Consider the following 26236-nt stretch of genomic DNA (forward strand, 5'->3'; position numbering starts at 1 on the left):
CCCTGCAGACAAACTTTATAGACTATAAATATAAAAAAAAAAGTTAGATTTGCCATGGATGCATAAAATATATGTAGCTACTAGTCTATCATTTACCATAAAACATACACAAATTTATTATAAAAAAATAAAATGTATCAAAATTAATGCATACAAACACTTAGACCCTACACAGTCCCATTTGCAGTTGAGAGAAATGTAAATGAATATAAAGATGCAGTATTAAATCATAACTGCATAAAATTAACTAGTACATACTCTACTACTGTAATAATTTCATAGCTACCTCCTGTTGCTGTTTTAGTGAGCTCAAGTGTTGCAAGTATCTGCTTGACATACCATGTGATGCTGATAATCTCTGCACAAGCAGTGTGTCTCTCAGGTAAATTGTATATTGCAATAAAAAGTGATCTCATGGTTCTCGTATGTTTTTCATCATGTTAAGGGCTATGCTGGAAACCTTGAATAACACCGTGAAACCCACATAAAGTGCCACTAGTGATGCTGAAAGTGCTCCCAATGAGCAGAGAAAAATCATGACATTACAAGAAAAAGTTGAATTGCTTGATATGTACCGTAGATTAAGGTCTGCAGCTGTAGTTCCTACTGTTTCTGACAGTTCATCTTGTAAACAGATGACAAACTTATGGTATTGATTAATACTTTACAATACTGTAAATATTTTATCTTATGATTTTCTTAATAACTTTTTTCTCTAACTTACTTTATTGTAAGAATACACAGTATAATACATGTAACACACAAAATATGTATTAATTGACTTTGTGGCATCTGGCCAACAGTACGCTATTGGTAGTTAAGTTTTTGGGGAGTCAAGAGTTATACTTGGATTTTTGACTACATGGGGGGTTGGCACTCCTAACCCTCAAGTTGCTCAAGGGTCAATTGTATGCATTTTAGAAAAGAAGAAAGAGTAAATTTTTCCCCTTTACTCCCATGAACACTTCAGACTCGTTATTTAATAATGAAAGTAGAAGAATAAATAAATTTGCATAGTCAGAGAGTACTTATTAACTGGACAATAGATCTGTAAAAATCACTCAGACTATAACAATATAACAGCACAGAGAGATAAAAGGAAAATGTGATAATAAAGAGAAATGATAGGCAGAATAAAACTCTCCAACATCTGCCAAGTTGGAGTTCTACAAGGAAGAAATACAGAGAATGGGCCATAGGCAGTGTTCTAAGATATAAGGACTATCAGTTGTTCATAATTAAGGAAAGATAAGAATGTGCAAATTAGAGTAGCATGCTAAGTCTGCGCAGGATAAAGTAAAACAGATCCACATCTAGTTATTTCATGATAAAACTGTATGTACAACATCAAAGACAAAATTTTAAGGGCAACCAGAGAAAAGATAGTACTTACAAGAGAATAACAGACTGATAAACTTCTTATTTGTATCAGTAGACTCCAGCAGAAAATGCAATAATAGTATCAATTAGGAATCACAGTTGAGTTTTTATCCAGGAAGTGAGGATGAAATAAAGATATTTTCAGACAGTCTCAGAGAGTTTGCCACTCGCAGATTCTCAGTAAAATAACTACAAAATAAGTTATTTCTCCAAGAGGTAAAGTGAACCTCAGATAAAGGAGTGGAATTGCAAAAAGCAATGATGAAAAAGTGAATCAGCAAACATGTTAATCTAATTACAAGTTTTGCTGACTATAAAGCAAAAGTCAAACAATTGGAGAGCGGGTGAAAAACAAATAATAGACCACACTAGCATGGAAGATAAGGAGGCAACAGATAAGAGTTACGATGTGGTTTTTTTGTTTGTTTGTTTGTTTGTTTGTTTATACTTTAAGTTCTAGGGTACGTGTGCATAAGGTGCAGGTTTGTTACATATGTGTACATGTGCCATGTTGGTGTGCTGCACCAATTAACTCATTAAGGTCCTTGTATTTTCAGGCAAATGATGAGATACCTATCACTTGACTTCATTGTGTTTTTTGTTTTCTTGCCTGCAAAATGGGGAAGATAGTAATTCCTACCTCAGAATTTTGAGGATTAAATGAATTAATACACAGAAAGTACTTAGAGTGGTACTTGACATACATTAATAGTATATGTTCCATACATATTTTAGCCATTTTAATTAATAGCCATTTTAATTAATTAGACTTTAAGAAAAGACATAAGACAATTAAATCTGAAGGAATAGAAAAAGAAAGCAAAGCAAATACTAGCTTTTTTAAAAAAAGCTAGTAGTTGATACAAAAATAGACAGGCTGAAATAGACTTTATGCCTAAAAGGCTTTATTGAAGATAATGGGGCTCTTTTCATAAGAGATAGAGAAAGATTCACCACTACAAAAATAAAAGGATCCTGAGCCATATGTGCATCTAAAAAACTCAAAACATGATGAAATATGACAGGATAACAAGGGAGAAACTGATAAATCCACAGTCATTGTAGGAGATTTTAAACTATCTCTTTCAGAAACTGATGAAGAGGTTAAAAAGGAAGGATATAGGCAAGTTGTACATAATTAGCAAGCTTATCTAACAAGCTGTGGTCAGAAAAATACCCAACATATAATAAAGCACACATGGAACGTTCACAAAAATGTAACCAGCTTGGAGTTACAGAGGAAGGCTCACTGTATTAAAAATTACAGTCATACAGCTCACACTCTCTGACTAAACTTTCATACAATTAGGAATCAATAATGAAAAGGCAGCCCTCCAAAAATTTTAACCTGTATATTTGGAAACCAAGAAACTTCTAAATAATTCATTGATCAGAAAAATTACAATGGAAAGTATAAAATATTTAGAATTGAATGATAATGAAAACATGTCAGCACTTAGAGGAGAAATTTATATGTACATTATACTAAAGCAGTTCTTGGTGGAAGCTTTATGCAGTCCTTCCTTCATATCTGGGGAATTGGTTCCTGGATCCCACTCAGTTTCCAAGATCCACAGACCCTCAAGTCCCTTGTAGAAAATAGTATAGTATTTGCATATATCCAATACACCCTCCTATATACTTTAAATTATCTCAAGATTACTTATATACCTAATACAATGTAAGTGCTATGGAAATAGTTGTTATACTGTATTGTTTAGGGAATTATGACAAGGAAAAGTCTGTATATGTTCAGTACAAATGCAGCCATCCTTTTTTTAAATAAAGTATTTTTGATCCATGGTTGGTTGAATCCACAGATGTGGAACCCACTAATACAGAGGGCCAGCTGTACTTACAAATGCATATACAGTCGTGTGTCACTTAACAATGGGGATACCTTCTGAGAAAGGCATTGTTCAGTGATTTTGTCATTGTATGAACATCATAGATTGTACTTACACAAACCTAGATGGCATAGCCTACTACACATTTATGCTATATGGTATAGCCTGTTCCTAGGCTGCAAACCTATACAGTGGACTGTACTGAATACCATAGGCAATCAAAACATAATGGTATTGGTATATTTAAACATATCTGAGTAGAAAAGGTACAGTAGAAATATGGTGTTATGATCTTATGGGACCATTGTCATGTATGTGGTTTGTCACTGACCAAAGTGTTATACTGCTCATGACTGTATTTAAAAAGGAAGAATGATTGAAAACTATTGAGTCAAGCATTCAACTCAGAATGACTGATAAGGAACAACAGAATGAACCCCCCAAAGCAGAAAGGAAATAATGATATGAAGAGAAATTATAAATTGAAAACAGGGCAATAAGCAACAAATCCAAAGCTGGTTCTCTGAAAAGTCTAATGAAATGGTAGCCCTCTGGCAAGACTGATTTTTTTTCAAGTAGCAGAAGGAACAAACAATATGTAAAGGAGCTGATAAACTACCATACTATCTCCTTAAATCTGTGGTGAGCAATCTGAGGTGTGGGCCAAATGCTAAACATTTTTATTGTAAAAGAACTAGTCAAATATCTTGCCCTGTAAAATGTAGATCAATAATATTAATCTCAATATTTTCATGGAAGGACTTAGACTTTTAAATACTTTTCAGCTTTTAAATATGACAGGTTTTAATATTTCTAAGAATAACACTAAGGTCAGTTACCAGACTGTCAAGTACCCAGTCAACACAAAGTAATCTGAATGAAAGATGTAAAAAACCTGTATTTTTGTTACTGCTTCCCAAATATTACTGTTTTAGTAGATAAAAAGTTATTTCCATTTTCTCAGCAATAACCTTCTATTCAATAGTGTAAGTAATATTTTAAGAATGTTATTACATTTATATCTATGCGACTTAATAAAAGTGTTTTCATTTTGAGTGAAAAAGAACCATTCAGCCGTGTGCAGTGGCTCACTCCTGTAATCCGAGCATTTTGAGGGGCTGAGGTGGGCAAATCACCTAAGGTCGGGAGTTCAAGATTAGCCTGGCCAACATGGCGAAACCCAGTCTCTACTAAAAATACAAAAATTAGCCAGGCGTGGTGGTGCATGCCTGTAGTCCCAGCTACTCGGGAGGCTAAGGCAGGAGAATCACTTGAACCTGGGAGGCAGGGGTTGCAGTGAGCAGAGATGGCACCACTGCTCTCCAGGCTGGGCTGGCAAAGTGAGACTCTGTCTCAAAAAAAAAAAAAAAATTAATATTGTTATTTTTCATGAGTTGATCCTCTAAAGAGGTTATTTACCTACCACTCTAGTTTATTAATATTAATTTGGTTTATTAAAAGAATAGCAGGACTGTATCAGTATCTCATTCACCTCTTTGCCTGCAGGCCTCAACTTGATCTACATGCAAGTAACCTTTTCAGAAAGAAGTTACTAACTTTTGTTTGACCACCTTAGACAAATCACTTAAATCTCTGTGGATCAAGGTTTTCCCAACTCTTAACTTTTTGTTTGAGACCAAAATGATTGCCTATAATATTTATCAACTATAAAGTAAGGGTACCTATAAGCAGCATGATACCAGCCTAAACCTGTTTGGACTTTACATTAATTTTTTTTTTTTTTTTTTTTTTGAGATGGAGTCTCATTCTGTCATGCAGGCTGGAGTGCAGTGGTGTAATCTTGGCTCACTGCAACCTCTGCCTCCCAGGTTCAAGTGATTGTCCTGTCTCAGCCTCCCAAGTAGCTGGGATTATAGGCACATACTGCCGTGCCCAGGTAATTTTTTGTATTTTAGTAGAGACAGGGTTTCACCATGTTGCCCAGGCTGGTCTGAAACTCCTGAGCTCAGGCAATCCACCCACCTCAGCCTCCCAAAGTGCTAGGATTACAGGCATGAGCCACTGTGCCTAGCCTACATTAGTCTATTAATAAGCATTGCATCATGGTTAAGAGCACAGTCTTCAGCTAAATGTCTGGGTTTCAATCCTCACTCACTAACTTTATGGACTGGGATAAGTTATGTAACCATTCTGTACTTCTGTTTTCTCATCTGTAAAATGGGAACAAGAGTGACTATGTCAGAGTTGTGCAAGTTAATTAGATATCATATGTAACATATTTAAAGCAATGCCTGGCCCTAATTAATACCATGTAAGTGTTAGCCATTGTCATCACTATTGATTGTGCTTCCAAGTGTGAACAATTTGTTGAAAGCTATCTTCATTTGTTAGGGAAAGAGCTCCCTGGAGCCTTACCAAAAAGCTCAAATACAATTCTGAATCTAGTTCAGATTCAGTGATGGTACATTTATCACCAATGTTTTGTGAAACTACACTTGAAGAGAGTCAAATACACAAGTGTTTGCTCACTTTTACATATAATCTCACAAGAAAAGTACCATATAGATTCCACAGTCCTTTTGTATATATTCATTGTGCTTACTTTTTTTTAATAGAATGGAATGAAATAAAGGAATGTATTAAGTAACTGGAAAACTCATTTACTACTCAATATGTTGTATTATTACTCAACAGTCTAATAACTGATCTAAGTATTACTCTTAGAAATATTAAAATTCTTCATATTTAACAGCTGAAAATTATTTAAAATCATAAATGCTTCCACGAGAAGACTGAGGTTAATACTATTGATGCACATTTTTACAGGGTGAGATATTTGACTAGTTCTTTTATAATAAAAATATTCCGAAAGGCATTGAATACCTAGTGAAAATTCAGATAACATTCTTTACTATTTCTTACCTGACATTTTTTGCTATTAGTGCTGAAATGTGAAAACGAATTACAAGTTAAAGGAGCAAAGTAATTTTAATACTTAATTTTGGAGCCTTACTGAATGCAAACAGCATAGTACAAAATTCAGGAAATTAGTATTGACCTTTAGGCAAAGATTTTCTGAAATAACAGTTTAAGGTACATTTGGGTTTTCATTTGTGGTTTTCCACAAAACATTCATTTTCAGCTTAACTTTTTTTCAGAGACAGATTTTAATTTATTACTCCAAAACTCTCTAAAATCACAAAATATTGTTATTCTTTTCCCCTTACATTCTTTACTACATTTTTAACCATATTAATTTATTCTGTTTGAAACAAGGATACTGACTTGTCAAATAAGGCATAGTTCATAAACAAGAGAAATAACTAGTGCTTTAACAAAATTTTTAAATTATAACTTTTTTCTCCTTTTGCCATTAGAGACTATTTTGGGGTAACAATTATGATAGGTTTTTGTTGTTGTTGTTGTTTTTGAGGAAGACATAGGTTCAAAATGACAATGAGAGGAGTTATTAATCGACTTCTGAACCAGTGGACTCAATGAAATTGAGTTTCTTTTGACTGTTTTTTCTTAGTGGTCAACAGTTTGGGTTATTCATTCATTTGCTTGTTTATTCATTCAGTAAACATCAAAAGCCAGTATATGCAAGGCACTGAAAATCTTAACTATACTAATATGTATTCTCAAATACTTGCTAATTATATATCAAATGTGTTTAAAGTACTTGGTGTATATGGTAGTATAAAGTACTCTAGAACAAACAACTAAATAGCTCATAAAACAATTATCTGCTTAACCATTGATAAGTACAAGCATTGTGTTCTACTAGAGCTATAAAATCAAACAAACTTACATTTCAACCCAGTGGGCATATGAAGGATTATGACTTAGTTACATCCTATGTCTTCACGTGTGCCTCTGTCAATTTGTGAAACTTGTAAAAGTTTAGATAAGCCATGACCTTGGATGACTATATGGCATTTTAAATGGAATGTAATGATTTATTTATTTTATTGTTATCTTTTTTTTTTTTTTGAGACGGAGTCTTGCTCTGTCGCCCAGGCTGGAGTGCAGTGGCCGGATCTCAGCTCACTGCAAGCTCCGCCTCCAGGGTTCACACCATTCTCCTGCCTCAGCCTCCCGAGTAGCTGGGACTACAGGCGCCTGCCACCGTGGCCGGCTAATTTTTTGTGTTTTTGGTAGAGACGGGGTTTCACCGAGTTAGCCAGGATAGTCTCAATCTCCTGACCTTGTGATCCGCCTGCCTCGGCCTCCCAAAGCACTGGGATTACAGGCGTGAGCCACTGCTCCCAGCCTGTTATCTTAAATAAATAATGAATGATATACTTAGATCTTTCCAAGGATTTACTAAATACACATTTAAAGATTCAGGTCCTCAAAAAATTTAAATAAAATTACCATATGACCCAGCAATCCCACTACTGGGTGTATATTCAAAGGATATTAAATCAGTATGTCAAAAGAAATATCTGGACTCCCATGTTCATTGCACCATTATTCACAATAGCTAAGATACTAAATCAACCTAAGTGCCCATGAACAGATGAATGGATAAAGAAAATATGGTATATATACTCAATGGAATTCTCTTAACGTTTAAAAAGAGGGAAATCCTGCCACTTGGGACAACATGAATGAACCTGGAGGATATTATGTTAAGGGAAGTAAGCCAGGTACAGAAAGACAAATGTCACATGATCTCACTTATAAGTGGGATCTAAAAAAGTCAAAATCATAGAACAGAAAATAGAATGGTGGTTTTACCAGGGTCTGCTGGTCGGGAGGGCTGAGTGATTGGGAATATGTTGACCAAATGATAAAAAATTTCAGCTAGACAGGAGGAACAAGTTCAATTATTGTATAATTGACTATAATTGATAGCAACATATTACATAGTTGAAAATTGCTAAGAAAGTTGACTTTCAGTGTTCATACCACAAAAAAATGGTAAGTATGTAAGGTAATAGATATGTTAACTAGTTTGGTTTAGCCATTTTACAATATATACATATTTCAGAACATGTTATACACTATAAATATTTAGTGTCAATTTAAAAATAAAATTAAAAGGTACTTTTACCCCTAAAATCAAATTTATTTTACAATGATACTACGAGGAACTTAACTATTTTCTGAGTATCAGTATCACCAATCCCTTGTTGTTAACTTGAGAAAAAAAATAGAGGTGGAATAATGCAAACTGGAAGCATTAATATAATATCATTGATTAAAATCTTTGATGAAAGTATCCTTTATCTAATAAAGTTTACTAATGCATTTCAACCTAATTATGGAATCATATTGGATTTCTCTTTAATATACCAACCTTCAATGGAAATTTTATTCAAAAGATTATTTTTTCTTGTGTGGTATTGTGAATAAGAAATTAGGCAAATAGGAAATGGGAAAAAAAAAAACAAAATAGGATACTGTTTCTTTTCCCACCTCCCTTCCATTTGTCCACCTTTTTACTTTCTATTTAAAATTTGACAAACTAAATTCTATTTAAAATTTGATGATTTCTCCTTTATGTCCTTTTCTTTATTACACATATATAGAAAAGAGAAAAAAATTGAATCACCCCAGTTTAACTGAAAGCAAAGAATCGACAACAAAAGACAATGATGAGTAAGTTTGTTACTTTTGAAATTACATATGTGTATCTTGCAGGAAGATGTTCATATTTGTTAAAGTAACCATTTAAAAGAATTTATTTGTAGAAATTAATAGTTTATACCTGACCTGAAATATTCTCTCTTAAATAAGTAAAATACCTTAGTTGTGATGTGGTTTGTGATATTCTATAATGGTTATATATGATGCCTTAATTTTAATACTCATTGAGCCCAGTTCTCCCAGCATATGCATAATAGACCAGCTCAGGGTAAAATAGAGTAAGACACTTACTTCAGATTTACATGGATGGAGAAGTAATACGTGGTTTAGGAACAAAGTGTCTAACACATAGCTGGTTCAGGATGGAACTAGAAACAGTGAAGCCAGCAGAGAGAGATCTAGAGGAACCTGGAAGGCCTACAGGCCAGCAACCAATCATTTTCATATTGTCCTGTCGGTGGTTCCTTTGAATGAAGACATTATCTGCAGAAAGCTACTGTCTACGTAGGAAAAGCCTGGAAAGAATACAGATGGCTCTCCATATGTGTGTATTACACATTTATGGATTCAACCAATGACAGATTGAAAATATTTTGAGAAAAAAATGAATGGTTACATCTGTACTGAACATATACAGACTTCTTTTCTTATTATTTCCTAAACCAATACAGTATAACAACTATTTATATAGCATTTACATTGTGTTGGGTATTATAAGTAATCTAGAGATGATTAAAATATATGGGAGGATGTGCATAGGTTATATGCAAATGCACCATTTTATATAGGAGACTTGAGCCTCCATGGATTTTGGTATCTGCAGGAGTCCTGGAACCAATTCTCCACAGATACTGAGGGACAACTGTATTTGTATCGTCTTCCTGGAAGGATTGAATTAAGCAGAACAGGGGTTAAATTTTCAAAGTAGTGCATATGTTTAGCTCATTTACCATTTCAGTGTATCTTCTATGTACCACACCAGTGGACACTATAAAGAGTAAAGATAAGGAAAATGAAGTTTCTCCCCATTGGGAGCTTATGGTTTTGTTTTGTTTTGTTTTTTTGTTTTTTGTTTTTTGCCCTGAGACAGGGTCTCACTCTGTTGCCCAGGCTGGAGCACAATGGTGTGATCACCATTCAGTGCAGCCTCAACCTCCTGGGTTCAAGCAATCCTCCCACCTCAGCCTCCTGCGTAGCTGAGACTACAGGTCCACACCACCACGCCCTACAAATTTTTGTGTATTTTTGCAGAGACGGAGTTTCACCATGTTACCCAAGCTAGTATCAAACCCCTGGGCTCAAGCAATCCACTCACCCAGGCCTCCCAAAATTCTGGGATTACAGGTGTGAGATTCTGCATGCAGCCTGGGAGCTTATGATCTTATGCTGTAAGTTAATATACCTTCCTCAATTTAGAAATGGGTTATGTTTACAAATGTTTTTGGAGTCATTTACATGGAACTCAGAATGCATTTTCCATGCAAATAGTGTTATAATCTGTGATTACAGCCCTGAGTCAGGGCACAGATCTATTTATTTTGTAATATAGCTGAACTATAGTTTTGGTAGTAATCCACATTAAAAGATGTGGAAATTGAGTGCCATTTAAAATACTTTAGGAACAAAGAGAAGAATTTTTCAAAGAAGCCTCATTGTTTGGCATCTCCTACATCTGTCCATTATTTGCTTTTAGTAGCTGTTTCCCCTTGACATGCTGCTCCTCCAGCTCCAAATATTTGCATGTTTCAGTCTTTTCTGCCCCACAAATATTTTTGTTGTAAATTATTTCTTCCTACTCCTAATCAAAGCTTTTGTTTCCTCAGTGAACTGATCTCAACTGGATATTAACAGGAAAGCATTCTTTTTTGTTTAACTTATTTAATGTTTTTTAACATAGAAATATATGTACACAGGAAAAAGTTCAAATTATAGAAAAGGATATACAGTGAAAGCAAGTAGCAAGTAAAAATTTATAAATCACAGATAATCTCGTATTTGAAAGCAGGTGCCTGCTAAACCAAATTAATTTCTCATGCAGTTACATAAAGTCTAAATAGGCAGCAAAGGAGGAAATGTTTTTGGACAAAAGTGATACCAGATAATCAAGCCTGTTGTTTTTCTCCCCGAATCAGCTCCACTTAATAGTGTCTTTCCTTCTTTCTTCTTGTAAACCCATCAATTTATTTAGAGCTCAGACTTTTAAAACAATAGCTCCCATGGCAGTGGGCTTCAAGGAGCAAGGGAAGAGCAAGAACCATTGTTATGAGTCACATAGGAATTTGCCTATGTTTATTTAATTTATTAATTTCTCTCCATATTTGTTTCTAAAGATCTCTATTATTTAAGTATATCACTCCATGAATTGGTGTTATAATTAGTGAATTTAAGTATGAGTTGAGACATTTTACAACATATAAAAATAACGGGCCAGGTGTACTGGCTCACACCTGTAATCCCAGCACTTTGGGAGGCCAAGGCGGGCAGATCACTTTAGGCTGAGAGTTCTCCCTGTCTCTACTAAAAATACAAAAATTAGCTGGGCGTGCTGGCGGGTGCCTGTGGTCCCCGCTACACAGGAGGCTGAAGCAGGAGAATCACTTGAACCCGGGTTGGGAGGTTGCAGTGAGTTGATATCGTGCCACAGTACTACAGCCTGGGTGACAGAGCAAGACTCTGTCTCAAAAATATATATATATATTTCTGTCAGGAGACTGAGGAAAGAAAATTGCTTGAGGCCAGGAGTTCAGGGCTGTAGTACACTATGATCCCTCCTGTAAATAGCCACTGCACGCCAGCCTGGGTGACACAGTGAGACCCTGTCTCAAAAAAAAAAAAAGAAAAGAAAATGATACTTTTTTTTTTTTTTTTTTTTTTTGAGACAGAGTCTTGTGTCGCCCAGGCTGGAGTGCAATGATGCAATCTTGGCTCACTGCAACCTCTGTCTCCTGGCCTCAAGCTGTTATCCTGCCTCAGCCTCCCTAGTAGCTGGGTTTGGTGGTACATGCCTGTAGTCCCAGCTACTCGGGAGGCTGAGGTGGGAGGATCACTGGAGCCCAGGAGGTCAAGGCTGCAGTGAGTGATGATCATGCTAATGCACTGTAGCCTGGGTGACAGAGCGAGACCCTGTCTCAAAAAAAGAAAAAAATAACCCTAGAAAATAACTGTAATTTAGAAAGCAAGGTGCTTTTTTTAAATACATTCTTAGCCAATTAGAACAAATAATCTATTTCTATGAGAACACTAAATGTTAATGATTATAAACTACAAAACAAGTTTCTAAATAAATTTTCTTATTTCCAAAAGCTAGTGAATAGTCAATATCCATCACTGGCCTGTAATCCCAGGACTCTGGGAGGCCAAGGAGGGAGGATCACTTGAGGCAAGGAGTTAAGAGACCAGCCTGGGCAACAAAATGAGACCCCATCTCTACAAAAAATAAAAAAATTAGCCAAGCATGGTAGTGTGCACCTGTGGACCCAGCTACATAGGAGGTTGAGTTAGGAGAATCATTTGAGCCCAGGAGGTGGAGGCTGACATCTGCAGGCCGAAAGAGCCATGGCTTTGGAAGGGCCATAAGTTCCACCACACTCTTGGTGGTTCTCACCCTGCAGCTTGGAGAAGGCACAATACTCTCCATTACCACTAATATAAATAATGTTTGTAAAATTCTTACCTAATAAAAAATTTAGGACAGGCGCATGTCTGCTTACAGGTAAGGTATTTTTTGTCTGTTAGAACTAGTCTGTAGCTTATTTCATGAATGCTTTGTCAAATTATGAAAGTTAAAGTGCAGTGATATTTGAAGACTGTAAGTGATGGTGTATCTTGTTTCTAATAAGATAAACCTTTTTGCCTTTGTTTTATCTTACTGGGAGTTATATGTCAGTGTTTGAAACATGCTGTGTGGTATAATAGGTTTAAAATAAATTCTTTAAAAGAGGAATACTGAAACTAGCCTTGTAGATTTGTCTGGTGCACGTGATGAAACCTACAGCTTGGCCGGGCGCGGTGGCTCAAGCCTGTAATCCCAGCACTTTGGGAGGCCGAGACGGGCGGATCACGAGGTCAGGAGATCGAGACCATCCTGGCTAACACGGTGAAACCCTGTCTCTACTAAAAAAATACAAAAAACTAGCCGGGCGTGGTGGCGGACGCCTGTAGTCCCAGCTACTAGGGAGGCTGAGGCAGGAGAATGGCGTAAACCCGGGAGGTGGAGCTTGCAGTGAGCTGAGATCCGGCCACTGCACTCCAGCCTGGGCGACAGAGCGAGACTCCGTCTCAAAAAAAAAAAAAAAAAAGAAACCTACAGCTTTATTTGGGGTTGGTGGCAATGCCCTGCTGGCTAACTTTCAGGTGACTGGGTTTTTTAAGTTTGGCAAGTAGAAACTTCTAAAATTGGATTTTCCTTTAGAAATATGTAGGGTCGGGGGAGGATGTCCTAACCCTATGTTGTGATCCTATGTAGAAAAATATGGGCTTAAATAGAGGCCGCATTTTTCATTTTAATCCAGTGTTCCACATGTGTGACTGCTGTTTCTGAAAGAAGTTTCTAAAATGTCACCATTTCTCAGAACTGAATAAACGTATTGCCAAGAGGCTTTTCTTAGGAATGAAATGTATCTGGGTAAATCTAAACAAAATTGCCTCTGTCTTCACAGTACCAAAGTTCACATAAAAGGTGAAAGCTCCTTTACATATTAAAATATGTATCTGTAACACTAATTTGTTACCATTATGAATTCTTTCAGCTCCTTTAGGAAAAAGTAGTTGGCTATTTAGAAGTATGTATGTCTTTGTTAGTCTACAGATAAAAACATCCTGGGTCAGCCCACTCCATCCACTCCCATAGGCTACAGAGAAAAGTCATCATTGCTGTCAAGACAAGTTGATGGTTTCCAATCTTAAAAAATTTTTTTTAATTAAAATAAATTTTAAAAAAGTTAAATGCAATAAAAATACAAATTTGAATAGAAACATGACTCAAATTATTTTTACAAATACACATTGTTTATTTAAACCAAAATCTTGAGACCCTTAAAAACACAAAATTTATGAAGTAGAGTTCTTAAATTTATGAAGCAGAAAACAAGCTTTAGAACTGCAAACAAAATTTCTCACTGGGCTGGGCGTGGTAAGTCACACCTATAATCCCAGCACTTTGGGAGGTCAAGGCAAGCAGATCACTTGAAGCAGAAGTTCAAGCCTGAGCAATATAGGGAGATCCCATCTCTACAAAAAAATTTTTTTTAATTAGCAGGCCTGGGTGGTGCACGCTTGTAGTCCCAGCTACTCAGGAAGCTGAGATGGGAGGATCACTCTAGCGCCGCAGATTGCGCTCCAGCCTGGGAGACAGAAAAATACCCTATCAAGAAAAAAAAAGAAAAAAATTCCATGGGTAAAATATCTATAAATACCTTGTGTAAGCTTTTAACAGTTTAGAGACATTTTTTAAACTCTAGATTGGTAAATAATTTAAAATTTATAGAAAATTTGCAAGAATATTAAAAAGAATTCCTTAACACTCCCCCAGAGTCACAAATTGTTAATATTTTGTCACATGTACTTTTATTCTCTCTGTCACACATGTGCACACACATACATAGGTACTCAAACTTTTCTGAATATTTGAGAAGTTGCAGACATCCTTTTTTACTGCTAAATCCTTCAATGTGTATTTCCTAAGAGCATTATTTAACCATAGTAAAAATATTAAAATCAGAAAATTTAACATTGATATAATTACTGTTACCTAGTATATACTCCAAATTCAAATTTTCCCAGTAATATTCTTTATCACAGCTTTTCTCTTGATCCAGGATTCAATCCAAGATCACATATTAGAAAATAGTTCTTAAAGTTTCCTTCAATCTAGAATAATTTTTTTAACCTTTTATTGTCTTCTCTGACAGTGACATTTTGTCAGAAATGTCAGAAAAAAAGCATTTTGTTTTTTCTTACTTTTCACTTTGCTTTTTTTACTGATGAATACGTCCTGAAATCAATTTCTATTTTTTAAATAGTGTAGACTGTTTTTTGTACATCATTCCTCAGTTGTATTTGCCTGATATTTTGTCATTATTCATGTTATGTATTTTGGGGCAAAAATATAGAAGAATGTTGAATTACATCAAGAGATATTTTGTCCTATTATTGATGAATTTTAATCATTTGATTACAGTGATGTTCAGCAGGTTTATATACTATAAAAGTAATCATTTGGCCAGGCACGGTGGCTCAAGCCTGTAATCCTAGCACTTTGGGAGGCCAAGACAGGCAGATCACGAGGTCAGGAGATCGAGACCATCCTGGCTAATACGGTGAAACCCCGTCTCTACTACAAAATACGAAAAACTAGCCCAGCGAGGTGGTGGGGGCCTGTAGTCCCAGCTACTCAGGAGGCTGAGGCAGGAGAATGGCATGAACCCGAGAGGCGGAGCATGCAGTGAGCCGAGATCGCGCCACTACACTCCAGCCTGGGCAACAGAGCGAGACTCCGTCTCAAAAAAAAAAAAAGGTAATCATTTTCCCTTTGTAATTAGTAAATACTTTGTGGCGAGGTACTTTGTCATGTTTCACCCAGTAGTTTTAACATACATTGATGATTCTTGCCTGAGTCAGTTATTACTATAATAATTGCCATAGTCATAGTCATAATTTTCTAACTCCATCATTTCCGTATTTATTAATTGACCTTCTGCTGGTTGGCCATTTAGAAATTCATCTGTTCATAGTGATACAAGGTTTTTCCTTGACTTCCCCTTTTCCATATTTCTATCCCATCTCAAATCTGAATCTCTGTCTCCTGAGAGCAGCAATAAATTTGCACATTTGCTTAATCCTACATCACACACAAAATACTTGCAGAATTCCCGTGCTCACAGCACTGCTAAAAGCAAACCTGCAAAGCATTCAAGATTTGTTTGCAGTTTTTTGTGCTTAAAGATACATAGTCAAATTACTGTTTTCAAAAATTATTTGGATTAGTTCTTCATTTGAAGTATTCATTTGAAATAGATTTTCTTGATCGTGAATTTTACTTTTTTCTCATGCTTTTTGACTTTTTAAAATGAGATAAGCCATTAATATGGTCCTAAAAGTCAAAACTGTTGCCAAAAAACGATACTCAGAGTAGTGTTAATCCCTCCCTCATTCCTTCTCCCTATTTCTTGTGAGTAACCAAATTCGTTAGTTTCTTATTTACCTTTCCTATGCAGTTTCATTTTGTTTTTTCTTACTTTTTTTATACAGAAGATGGCACACCATATGTACTCTTTTCACTTTGCTATTTTTTACTGATGAATACGTCCTGAAATCAATTCCTGTTGATCAATTTGGAGAATTTTAAATGTAAGAATCCTCTCAACAGGAAAATACAGTTCCATGTTTTAGGTTTAAAAATGTTTTTTTCTTCACAAAACAAGTGGTTAATGGCATGTCAATAAAGCCCATTTGTAAAAAAAAAAAAAAAAAAAAAAAAAAAAAAAAAAAATCACCTACACATTAATATTTTATGTGAACTTCCATATCCTTTATGTTTTGCAAGGAATATATATAACTTACTGCGAATTGGCTTTTCTTCCTCTTGGCAATTTGCTGCTGCTGTAGCTGGCATTGCTATGAAAATGCAATAATGGTGACTGTCCTGTAAGTTTTATTTTCAGATAATTGTAGATTTACTTGCCATTGTGAGACGTAAAACAGAGACATCATGTGTAGTGTTTTCCTAGTTCCCGACATAACATCTTATAAAACTGTAGTACAATATCACAACCAGGAAATTGACATTGGCTCAATCCACTGATCTTATTCATATTTCCTGTTTTGCAATGAACTCATTTGTGTGTGTATTTAGTTCTATGCAATTTTATCACGTGTAGGTTCTTGTATCTACCACTGTAATCATGATACAGAACAGTTCCATCACCACAAGGATCCCACCTGTTGTATAGGCCTTTTTTTTTTTTTTTTTTTGAGACAGAGTTTCACTCTTGTTGCCCACGCTGGAGTGCAATGGCATGATCTTGGCTCACTGCAACCTCCACCTCTTGGGTTCAAGTGATTCTCCTTGCCTCAGCCTCCCAAATAGCTGGGATTATAAGTGTGCACCACCACCAGGCCCTGTTAGTTTTTGTATTTTTAGTAGAGATGGGGGTTTCACCATGTTGGCCAGGCTGGTATCAAACTCCTGACCTCAGGTGATCCACCCACATTGGCCTTCCAAAGTACTGGGATTATAGGCATGAACCACTGCACCCAGCTAGGACTTATTTTTAATCACTAGCTCATTCTCTCTTATAGGCAGAAGAGTAACTTTTTTAGATGTGTATTTTTTTTTATTTCTGTACTAACCCAAATAAAACCTTTTTAATAGTAGTGAGTTATGCCAGAACTGGTTTTTAAAAAAATGTTTGTTGTTTTGTTTTGCATTATGTATACAATTTAATTGTGACAACCACTGGTCAGTATTCTAAGTTCCTCTTGACTGCTCAAATGATGGTCTCTAGGGATAAGTTAGTTGAAAATGTTTATCAGAATCTTAGGATGAAAATATATGCCTATATTCCATATTATGCGTATTCTGTAGGTGAGCAAAGGCTAAGAGGAAAGCCAGTCTTAAAAAGAGAATTATTTTCAACAATTTAAAATTTTTGATATGGAAGACTGAAAACTTTCCCCTAAAGATCAGGAGCCAAACAAGGACACCTGCTTTCACCACTGGTATTCAACATTGTATTGGAAATTCTAGCCAGAGCAATTAGACAAGAAAAAGAAAAAAAAGACATTTAAATTGGAAGGGAAAAAGTAAAACAATCTTTATTTGAAGACGAGATGATTTTCTATAGAGAAAATCCCAAGAGTGCACAGGAAGCTACTAGAGCTAATAACTAGAGTCAAAAAAGTTTCAGGGTATAAGATCAACACACAAAAATCAGTTTCCATATACCTGTAATGAATTTGAAAAGGAAATTAAGGAAGCAATCCATTGCAGTAGGATCTGAAAGGATAAAATACACAGGAATAAATTTAACCAAAGAGGTAAAAAACTTGTACGCTAGAAACTACAATTCATTTTTGAAAGAAAATAAAGAATATCTAAATAAAAGGGAAGATATTCTGTATTCATGGGCAAGAAGATTTAATATTGTTAAGATGTTAATGCTACTACACAAAGCAGTCTACAGATTCACTGTAATTCCTGTATTTCTTTTGCAGAATGATTAAACAGCATTTTTTGCAGAAATGGAAAAGCCTGTCCTTAGATTCATATGAAACTACAAGAGACCCTAAATAGCCAAACAATCTTGAAAAAGGACAAAGTTGGAAGACTCATATTTCCTGATTTCAAAACATACTGCAAAGCTACAGTAATCAAAACAGTATGGCACTGGCCTAACAGTAGCCATAGAGACAAATGGAATAGAATTGGGTGTCCAAAACACACGCATACATCTGTGACCAATTGAATTTTGACAAGGATGCCAAGTTTATTTAATGGAGAAAAAATAGTATCTTCAATAAATATTGCTGGGAAATAGGATTTCCTTATAAAAAAGAATGGAATTGGATCCCTACCTCAATCATACATAAAAATTAATTCAAAATAGATCAGTGACCTAAATATAAGGGCCAAAACCATTTATAACTATCTTAGAGGAAAACATAATGATAAATCTTCATGACCTTGAATTTGTTATAGATTCTTATATAACAACACCAAAAGCACAATGAACAAAAGAAAAAATAAATTGGACTTTATCAAAAGTAAAAGCTCTTGTGCTTCAGAGTACACCATCAAGAAAGTGAAAAGGCACAGCACAGAATGGGAGAAAATATTTTCAAATTATATATCTAATAAGGGTTTGATGTCCAGAGTATATCCAGGACTTCTAAAACTCAACAAGAAAAAAAGACAGCCCAATTTTAAACATAGGCAAAGACTTGAGTAGATATTTCTTTTTTGTTGTTTTGGTTTTTTGTTTGTTTGTTTGTTTGTTTTGAGACAGAGTCTCACTCTGTTGCCCAGGCTGGAGTGCAGTGGCGCTATCTTGGCTTACTGCAAGCTCCGTCTCCTGGGTTCACACCATTCTCCTGCCTCAGCCTCCTGAATAGGTGGGACTACAGGCACCCACCAACATGTCTGGCAAACCTTTTTTTTTTTTTTTTTTTTGTATTTTTAGTAGAGATGGGGCTTCACTGTGTTAGCCAGGGTGGTCTCGATCTCCTGACCTCATGATCTGCCTGCCTTAGCCTCCCAAATTGCTGGGATTACAGGTGTGAGCCACCACACCTGGCCTTGAGTAGATATTTCTTGAAAGAAGTTATACAAATTGCCAATAAGCACATGAAAATATATTAAATATCATTAGTCATTAAAGAAATGCAAATCAAAACTACAGTGAGACCTTACATTTTACACTTTACATCTACGAGGATGGCCATTTAAACAAACAATAAAAATGGAAAATAACAAATATTGGCAAGGATATAGAAGAATTAAAACCCTTGTACATTGTAGCTCCTATGGAAAACAGTCTGGCACTTTCTCAAAAAGTTAAACATATAATTAACACAAGACCAAGCAATTTCACTCCTAGGTATATGCCCAAAATAATTGAAAACAGTGACTCAGATATTTATATACCAGTGTTTATTCCATCATTATTCACAATAACCAAAAGATAGGAAACAACCTAAATGTTCATCAACAAATGAATGGCTAAACAAAGTGTGGTATATACATCCAGTGGAATATTATTTATTCATGAAAAGGAAGGAACTTCTGATACATGCTACAACATTGAAGAATCTTGAAAGCATTATGCTAAGTGAAATAAGCCAGACACATATAAGGACAAATATTGTAAGATTCCAGTTGTACACAATATCTAGAACGGACTAATTCAAAGAGACAGAAAGGAGATTAAAGGTTACTAGAGACTGGAGGTGGGAAGCATGAGGAGTTATCGCTTAATGGTTATACAGTTTCTGTTTATAGTAATAGAAAAGTTTTGGATATAGTGGTGATGGTTGCACAATATTGTGAATGTAATTAATGTCACTGAATTGTACACTTAAAAATGTTTAAAATGACAAATCTTGTTATATATGTTTTATCACAATAAGAAATTTAAAAAAGAAAAATGTAAGCTGAACGGAATGCAGAAAAGCTCCTTGAGACAGCCTGTAAGAATATAATGAAATGAATAGACCTAAAGATGGGGAAATTTTTTTTTTTTTTTTTTTGACAAAGGATATCAATTTCATTTATATTGACCAGGTTTTTTTGTGACCAGTCTTCATGAAAAATGCTTTTAATTAATTTTTATGTGCATGAGAATTGCCTGGAAATGCGTATTTCTGACCATCTCTGTTAGTAGTTCTTGGATGCAGCCCAGGAATTTGTATTTTTAACCATTTACCAAGGAATTCTGATGCCAGTGGTAACTGAATTACACTTTTGGAAGTATTACATAATGGTTGAGAACATAGTAGGTCAAACACACCTGGGTTCAAGTCCTGACTGTGCCGCTTGTTATAAAACCCTGAATAATTAAATTATTTATTAGTACTTCAGTTTCATAGCTGTAGAATGGAGACAATATTTCCCACAGATAGTTGTGTTGAAAATTAAGATATAGTTTGTAAAGTAGTAAGCATAGTGCCTTAAACTAAGAAAGCATTAAAAAAATGTTAACAACATATTTCATTGTTTTCATAATTCAGCTATCATCCAAAATTATCAGTTTAGATCGAGGGAGATGGGGATTCAGTGACCTATTTACCTTTTTCTGCATGAATTGTAGTATTGTAAAGATTTAGAAGAACCTAAGGAATTCATCCCTGTTAGGTACATTTAATGCACAAGTCTTGAGATTTATAAAAGTACAATTTCTTAGAGGTAATAACTTTGAGATAATAGCTTTTAGTAATAGAATTAATTAGGGGTGTATTTGTGGCCTTTGAGAATACTGTATTAAAAATACTAAGGCAGAAATCTAAATACAAGAGTTTAATTTTAATATGGAGGAAGTGGAGATTGGGTTAGGCTGTCATGTTGAGCAGTAATTAAGAAGATTCATTAAATTAAGTAAATGGAGAGTTAAGCAGCATTGGGTGCTCAGCAAAATCATACTTCTAATATTGACTGTCACTTCTACTGTGAGGCTTTGTTTGTTTGTTTGTTTCCCCATAGTTCTCACAGCTTAGGCTAGGAGCAAAGAAAACAAATAGGGACATCCTGGGTTACCTGTGAGAAAGACATATGTGGTGGAAGGTTAGGGAACTGAATTAATTAACTTTGTCAGCAATGTGACTGATGAATCATGGAGACTACATAAGACAATAGGAGAAGGAAGTTAAAAAAAAAAAAAAAAGAAAACTGCAGGATGGGCATACTTCACTTGACTCTAGGGATGGATGGTCACTGGACCAGGTCTTTTTTTTCTGTTCATTGATCCATCAAATAATTACTGGGTATCTACCACACCTGCAGGTACCTTATTAGTTAACACAGGTTATAAAAGTAAATAAGGTAGATACCACCCTTGCCTTCATGGAACTTACAATCTGGTAAGCAAGATATATATCAAACAATTGGAAGTTACAAAAAAGGAGGGAAAACAAGATTTTTTTCAGGCCATTATCATGGCTTTTACAGGTTTTCACTCTTCTTCCAGTATATCCACAATGCCTACACAGTACAGTAGGTACCATGGCTTGCATCCTAGGGAATCTATAAATCACTGGGTTCTTTTTTCATTTGCTCTACTCCTTTACTTCTCATTCTTTCACATCTAGGATGGCACAGCACACAGCAGGAGCTGAGTTAATGCTTGCTAACACCTGCCTCAATAAATCTGAATTAGAAGCACCAATTTAATAACAGTTTCTCTTTGTTCTTTTAGTTCTCTCCTCAGAACACATCTGAGGGACTTAATAGAGAAAAAGTAAATGATGAAACTAAATTTGGCTGGGCGCGGTGGCTCAAGCCTGTAATCCCAGCACTTTGGGAGGCCGAGACGGGCGGATCACGAGGTCAGGAGATCGAGACCATCCTGGCTAACACGGTGAAACCCCGTCTCTACTAAAAATACAAAAAACTAGCCGGGCGAGGTGGTGGGCGCCTGTAGTCCCAGCTACTAGGGAGGCTGAGGCAGGAGAATGGCGTAAACCCGGGAGGCAGAGCTTGCAGTGAGCTGAGATCTGGCCACTGCACTCCAGTCCGGGCGACGGAGCGAGACTCCGCCTCAAAAAAAAAAAAAAAAAAAAAAAAACTAAATATGAAGCTAAGAATGGAAAATAATTGAAAGAATTGAAACTGGCCAAGGTAGGAAAAATCCTGAACTGGTACAGAATGATAGTTTTGAAAGTCAAGTTACACCTGACTTGAGACTGAAGAAGTTAATATAGAAGGAAGGAAAAGCAGAATTAATGGATACATCCAATGCTTCTCATGGATTTTATTTGGCTGATGCACCTAATTTCAGTTGTTTTTCAGAATAAGGACTTTCTCTTTGAGGAGCGTGAAAGAACTCTGTATTTCACAATGCAACTCTTCTAAGCAAATTGGAAAACTGCACTGAAAATCCTGAATTTTGACATGTAGTTCCCTCAAGAGAAAAACTACTAGATGCTTTAAAAAAAAAAATGCTGCTTGGTTTTTACTGATGAAAAAGAAGGTTAATTCAAGGAGGACTAAGATTTCAGATTTCTCAGGTTGTGCCACAATAGTCTTTGACCACAATGCAGATTTGATTAAATCTTGTAAGGATGCCATAAAACTGGCGACAGTCACTGGATATCTGGATGTAGTGGCCCATTGACATCTGGATGGCTCAAAGGATCATTATAAGATAAAGGATTTGGGCCAGGCATGGCTCATGTCTGTAATCCCAGCACTTTGGGAGGACGAGGCAGGCAGATCACAAGGTCAGGAGATCAACACCATCCTGGCTAACATGGTGAAACCCCGTCTCTACTAAAACTACAAAAAATTTGCTGAGTGTGGCAGCGTGCATCTGTAGTTCCAGCTACTCCGGAAGCTGAGGCAGGAGAATGGCATGAACCCAGGAGGTGGAGCTTGCAGTGAGCCGAGATTGCGCCACTGCACTCCAGCCTGGGTGAGAGAGCAAGACTCCGGCTCAAAAAAAAAAAAAAAAAAAAAGATAAAGGATTTGGTCCAATTTAATCTAGTCAGAGGCAAATCTATTTGAGAAAAAAATAGTATTCTGTAAAATATGAATGGCACCAGTGATGATACTTTTACTCACCAACTTGAAAGAGCCACAATAACTTTGAAATTTTGTAATTTCATAATGAACTTGAGAAATACATTCTTCAGGCAGCTTGAAAAAAATGAAAGATTGTTGGTTTTCCGGAATACATAAATTAGTAAAGGAACATCAAGATGATATTAAAAACTAAGGGACTGTACACAAACCGTAATGCTATGTTAGGGCAACAAAGTGGAATTTGAACCATGCATTGAAAATACAGAAAAGGGCTCTCAATAGCAATGCAAATCTACTTTTCAGCACAAGTAGGATGTTTATGAGAATTCCATTTTGTCTAGGATGAAGAAAGTGGTAGAATTATTTCTCCCAAAATCTGCTCAGCAAATAGTTTATCTCCAAAGATTATGAAGGCTTCTTCAGTGACTCAGAAGATGTGGAAAAGAATGCCTTGAAAAAAAAGGATTTTTCAGGATTTAACAGTTGTATAACACTTAAAAAAACCATTCATGGGGATTTGGTTGCCTTCAAGGTGGGAAAAAGAGGTGATTTCGTCTAGGGAGAAGAAAAAGGAGGAGGAGAGGAAAGGGAATCAGAATAATAATGAGAAGAGCAATGGCATGTCTACTAGTCTACTTGATCCTGCAGTGGATACAAGTATCCTTGAGAAAGCACCTTCAGCATATCAAAGATGTTTTGAAAACAACTTCCCCAGATAGTTGATATTTAATCCATACAAGTCTCCAAGATTGTTGAAACAGTTTGTTTTAGCTTAGCCCCTCAATTACTATCTTAATGTAGGAGAGCTGCTAGTAGGTCCTTTGGGGATGCTACATTATACAACTTTTGGGGGCACCATTTACATCTAACTCTATGTAAACAGAGCCACTCGGAGACATTCAAGATGGCAGCCCTGCCACAGCCTTCCCACACAATTCCCTATAGGTGAACAGGGAGTACCATCAACTCTTTAAGATATGGAAGTCAGTTTGAAAAGGCTCTAGTATTCCAGTTCTCCCAGGAAAGGGATGCAAGTTACAAGGCAATAAGCCCCTCAGATTCCTTCTTATAGCAAAGTAACTTAATTTGCCTCTACTTTGTACTCCTATGGCACTCAGTAGGCTTTGGCATCATATGTGAGAAGCTAGAGGATCCACCCTGGGTGGGAGTCCCTTAAGTCCTTGTTTCTTCAGGTCTTTGGATCCAATTTGAAGGAAAAGGAATTCCTTTATGATACCATCTCTCAAACTGAGATTCTCCTGTTAAGCAGTCAGGGCCTCAGACAGATGACTTCTGATGGAAAATACATAATAAAGGAAAACTTTTAAAGAAAAGAATTCACCCAAAATTCCACTGTGCTCGTAATTTTTAGCTTTTGAATAATGCTATCAAGTCTCCATTTCTTGTTTGCATACTTAGATAACATTTTACTTAATTGAAACTTACTGTACATACACATTATATATAAAAATTTTAACATATTGGTCTTATTTTTAATAGCATAAAAATGTCAATGAATGACACTGATGTAATCTTGAAAAAGCATTTAAATAGAATTTCTGGTTTCTCTCATAAAATCTGTATGGATTTATGCTGTTTGAAACAGTACTCACTAGCCATACATGGCTAATGAGCACTTGAAATATGGCTAGTATGAAATGAGATGTTCTGTTAATATGTAAAGTATACCTGGATTTGAAAAAAGTATAAAATATCTCAATTTTTATATTCATTATATGTTGAAATAATATTTTGAATATATTGAGTTAAATATTTAAACATTATTAAAATTATTAAAGTTTACCTTTTTTAATCCTTTTAATGTGGCTACTAAAAATTTTAAATTACATACATGGCTTACATTATTTTTCTGTCAGACTGTGTTAATATAGATTATCACAAACAGCTATGGGGTCTTAAAATTTGAAAAGAAACTAAAATTTAAACAGTAAGGGAATAGTTAAATCATTTTTAGTATGTTTACTAAATAGAATATTGTGCAGCCTTTAATATGTGGCCCCCCAAAATGTATATAATGTTATATTAAGTAAAGAAAGCACAGCCAGACACCATGGCTCACACCTGTAATCAGTGCTTTGGGAGGACAAGGTAAGAGGATCTATTGAATCCAGGAGGTTGAGGCTGCAGTGAGCCATGATCATACCACTGCACTTCAGCCTGGGCAACAGAGGTAAACCCCATTTCTTTATAAAAAGGAAAAAAAAAAAGCATGATAACAAAGTTACACAATTTTTTTTTTTTAAACTAGGCGAATTTTTCCAAAAAGCTAACTGGAGATACATTCAGAAGATTGAATTCCAAGTGATGTTTTCCTCTTTTCCTTTTCTTTATTTTCAAATTTAAAATAAAGTCATGAAACTTTTTTTATTTTAAAAAAAGTTACTAGGTGATACTGATTCATAGACTCAGATCAAGGTAAATGAAGGAATGGTGGTGTATTAGTGTTCTCATTGTGGCATTGTGGAGAAAGGAACAGCCAACTATGTCTTCCATTCCACTGCTCAGTGGGAATCGGAAAGTAAAACTCCAAAAGAGGGGACAGTTGATAATATATATATTGTGTTTATAAAGAATGAAAGAACCTAAGTCAAAGGTCCTTTTAAGAGTTAAAGCTCTGAAAATGACTTGCCATGTTTAAATGCTTCCCCTTGCTAAGTACTATCTTTTTCTTTATTACTAGATTGATGATGTTGCTATCTACAGTTGAGAAATTGTCGGAAGAAATCATGACGATAATGCAAAATTTAAGTAGTATACGGGTTTGTATCTTTTCTTTTTTTTTTTTTTTTTTTTTTTTTTTTTTTTTTTTTTTTTTTTTTTTTTTTTTTTTTTTTGAGACGGAGTCTTGCTCTGTCGCCCAGGCTGGAGTGCAGTGGCCAGATCTCAGCTCACTGCAAGCTCCGCCTCCCGGGTTCACGCCATTCTCCTGCCTCAGCCTCCCGAGTAGCTGGGACCACAGGCGCCCGCCACCTCGCCCGGCTAATTTTTTGTATTTTTAGTAGAGACGGGGTTTCACCGTGTTAGCCAGGATGGTCTCGATCTCCTGACCTCGTGATCCGCCCGTCTCGGCCTCCCAAAGTGCTGGGATTACAGGCTTGAGCCACCGCGCCCGGCCTGTATCTTTTCATACTTCTACCCTGTTTGAAAAGGATAAAAGGAAAGAGTGTCCCAGATTGGAGAATCCAATCCAGGAAAGAGTTT

At 35.8% G+C, this 26236-nt stretch overlaps 1 protein-coding gene across 3 annotated transcripts in view; it reads left to right on the top strand.

Moving 5' to 3' along the window:
* Positions 1-26236, top strand: part of ITGB3BP (integrin subunit beta 3 binding protein) — an 81880-nt gene that overhangs the window by 42061 nt on the left and 13583 nt on the right. For all 3 annotated transcript variants that reach the window (XM_030913148.1, XM_010370700.2, XM_010370699.2), the window contains exons 4-5: positions 8726-8795; positions 25716-25794. In XM_030913148.1, coding sequence (XP_030769008.1) covers positions 8726-8795; positions 25716-25794 — 149 coding nt within the window. The remainder of the gene's footprint in view (positions 1-8725; positions 8796-25715; positions 25795-26236) is intronic.

This window comes from Rhinopithecus roxellana, chromosome 12 (genome assembly GCF_007565055.1).
Source record: "Rhinopithecus roxellana isolate Shanxi Qingling chromosome 12, ASM756505v1, whole genome shotgun sequence".
In the NCBI taxonomy this organism is placed as follows: Eukaryota; Metazoa; Chordata; class Mammalia; order Primates; family Cercopithecidae; genus Rhinopithecus; species Rhinopithecus roxellana.